The sequence below is a fragment of the Charadrius vociferus genome, unplaced genomic scaffold (assembly GCF_000708025.1).
Source record: "Charadrius vociferus isolate BGI_N301 unplaced genomic scaffold, ASM70802v2 scaffold1044, whole genome shotgun sequence".
NCBI lineage: Eukaryota > Metazoa > Chordata > Aves > Charadriiformes > Charadriidae > Charadrius > Charadrius vociferus.
In genome coordinates this window covers 55875-57778 of record NW_009648254.1, presented here as the reverse complement: position 1 = coordinate 57778, position 1904 = coordinate 55875, and the positions used below count along the sequence as shown (strand labels likewise).

The following is a 1904-nucleotide window of genomic DNA, read 5'->3' as shown; positions in this document are numbered from 1 at the left end:
TCCCCCTTCACCCCCCACCCCGGGCTTGCCCGCTGTTTGGGAAGTTCCTCGTTAACACGGTGGCTCTCGGGGGGTTAATGAGCAGCTCCTGGGCTGGTGTCGGACTGTGTCCCCTCAGCAGGTCACCCAGGGTACCCCAGGGAGGGTGAGGCCATGGGGGGGCTGGGGGACACACAGGACCTCCTTGTGCTTGGGGTCAGCTGCAGGGACCAGAGCCCAGCCCCCCAGGAGCCATCAGAGCCACCAAAGTGCGTCTGAAGCTCTGAATTGGAAACGGTCACTGAGAGCTGTGATTTTTTCTTTATTTAGTGATTTCATCCTTCAAAGTATTAAAAGTAAAACACAAAATGTGCCAAGGGAGACCCCCGGCTCCCTGGACCCTGGGGCTGCAGCCAGACCCCGCAGGCGCTGTGTGGGAGCTGGGACTTCCCCAGCACCAGGAGGTGGCACTGGGCCACTCCGCACAGGCTCCCGGTGGCCAGGACAGCTCGGGGACCTGTGGGTGCAGGGGGTGCCTTGAGCATCATCCCAGCGTGCGGCGCTCTGCCTCTCCCAGGCAAAAGTTGACACTGGTAAAAAACTCCCGAACTCTGGTGGGGACAGCGGTGCGTACTTTCTGGTGCGTTCCCAGGCTGGCAAACCCCCGGGGGACACAACGCTCCCTGGGGGGACACAGGGCCAGCGGGTGCTGTGCCTGGCCCTGGGGAGGGACAGCTCTGCCTGTCCTTTTGGGGTGCGGGGAGACATGGCAGGTCTCGGACTGGCACCATGGCACGCTCGGAGCACTGCTTTTCCCTGCCTGCCGGCCTCAGCCCCGGCAGCCCAAGGGGGGGACGCGCACCCCCGAGCCTCGGGCAGCCCCTCGGGAAGGGCAGGTGGAAGCAGCATCCCTCTGCTCGGCACAGATTTGAAGGCATCGGAGAGTTTCGAGGGTTTATTTCACACGGGGGACGGGGGACGGGGACAAAACAAGACAAAAACTTTACAGTCACCGCGACATATTTACAACCAACATCATCCCCAAAAGTCGCCGCGCGGCAGCGTGGGGTGGGCACAGCCACGAACGCGTGCGCCCGTCCGTCCGCACGCACCGAGCTCTGCTCGCACCGCAGCCTGCGCGGAGGAGCGGGACTGGCCCTGCCGCCGCTTCCCACCAGGCTGGCAGCACAAATCGGTTTTAAAGCCAGAGAGAATCACCCCCCTGCCCTCACCCCACGGCCCTACGTACCCCGACCATGCAGGGGCCTCGGGATGAAACCCCCCCTCCTACAACACTCTCTGCGCCTGACCCCGCTGCTGCTCCTCCGGCTTCATCTAAACAACCCCCCCCATCCCTGAACAGCACGGAAACCGGGACATCTGCCCTGAAAGGAGAGGGAGAAACAGGAGGAGATTTGACAAGAGCATAATTCACATTTTTTTTGCCCAGTCCCCCCTGCTCGGAGCTCCCCTGCGCTTTTCCTTTGCTAAAGGTATTGCTGTGGCTCCCAGCATCGCGCCCAGCCCTGGGAATGCCGCGATCCTGGAAAGGGCTCGTGCCTGCAGGAGGCTCTTCTCCCCTTTTTGACCGGCTGTGCGAAACCCGGCTGAGCGCGGGACGACCGGGTCCTTTGGGAGAGCAGAGCCACTGGCCACTGCATCCTGATGCCAGCCACGCCAGAAGCACTCCCGGGGAGGGAGCTCGTCCCCCGTCTGCACGGGGAGCACAGGCACGTCCCCGAAGCTGCGCTGCCTCTTGGCGAGTGGCTTGAGAGCTTCTTCCCAGCTGGCTCCAGCTCTCCAGCATCAACGGCGCAGAGGAGCCGGCTCCTCGGACCCTGCTGTGACCGCGAGCGCTCCCGAGGGAGAGCCCCTCTCCGCTGCGGGTCGGTGTGTGCACCGGAGGGTCCTTCCAGCGGCGTCGC

The 1904-nt window shown here is 63.8% G+C and overlaps 1 protein-coding gene across 1 annotated transcript in view; it reads right to left on the bottom strand.

Moving 5' to 3' along the window:
* The window catches only part of LOC104285853 (nucleoplasmin-3-like), a 3365-nt gene extending 2128 nt beyond the window's left edge, over window positions 1–1237 (bottom strand). Inside the window, exons 1-3 of the mRNA XM_009884357.1 lie at window positions 1229–1237; window positions 1092–1158; window positions 364–496 (exon numbers count right to left, since the gene is read on the bottom strand). Coding sequence (XP_009882659.1) covers window positions 364–496; window positions 1092–1158; window positions 1229–1237 — 209 coding nt within the window. The remainder of the gene's footprint in view (window positions 1–363; window positions 497–1091; window positions 1159–1228) is intronic.
* Window positions 1238–1904: the final 667 nt, after the last annotated feature.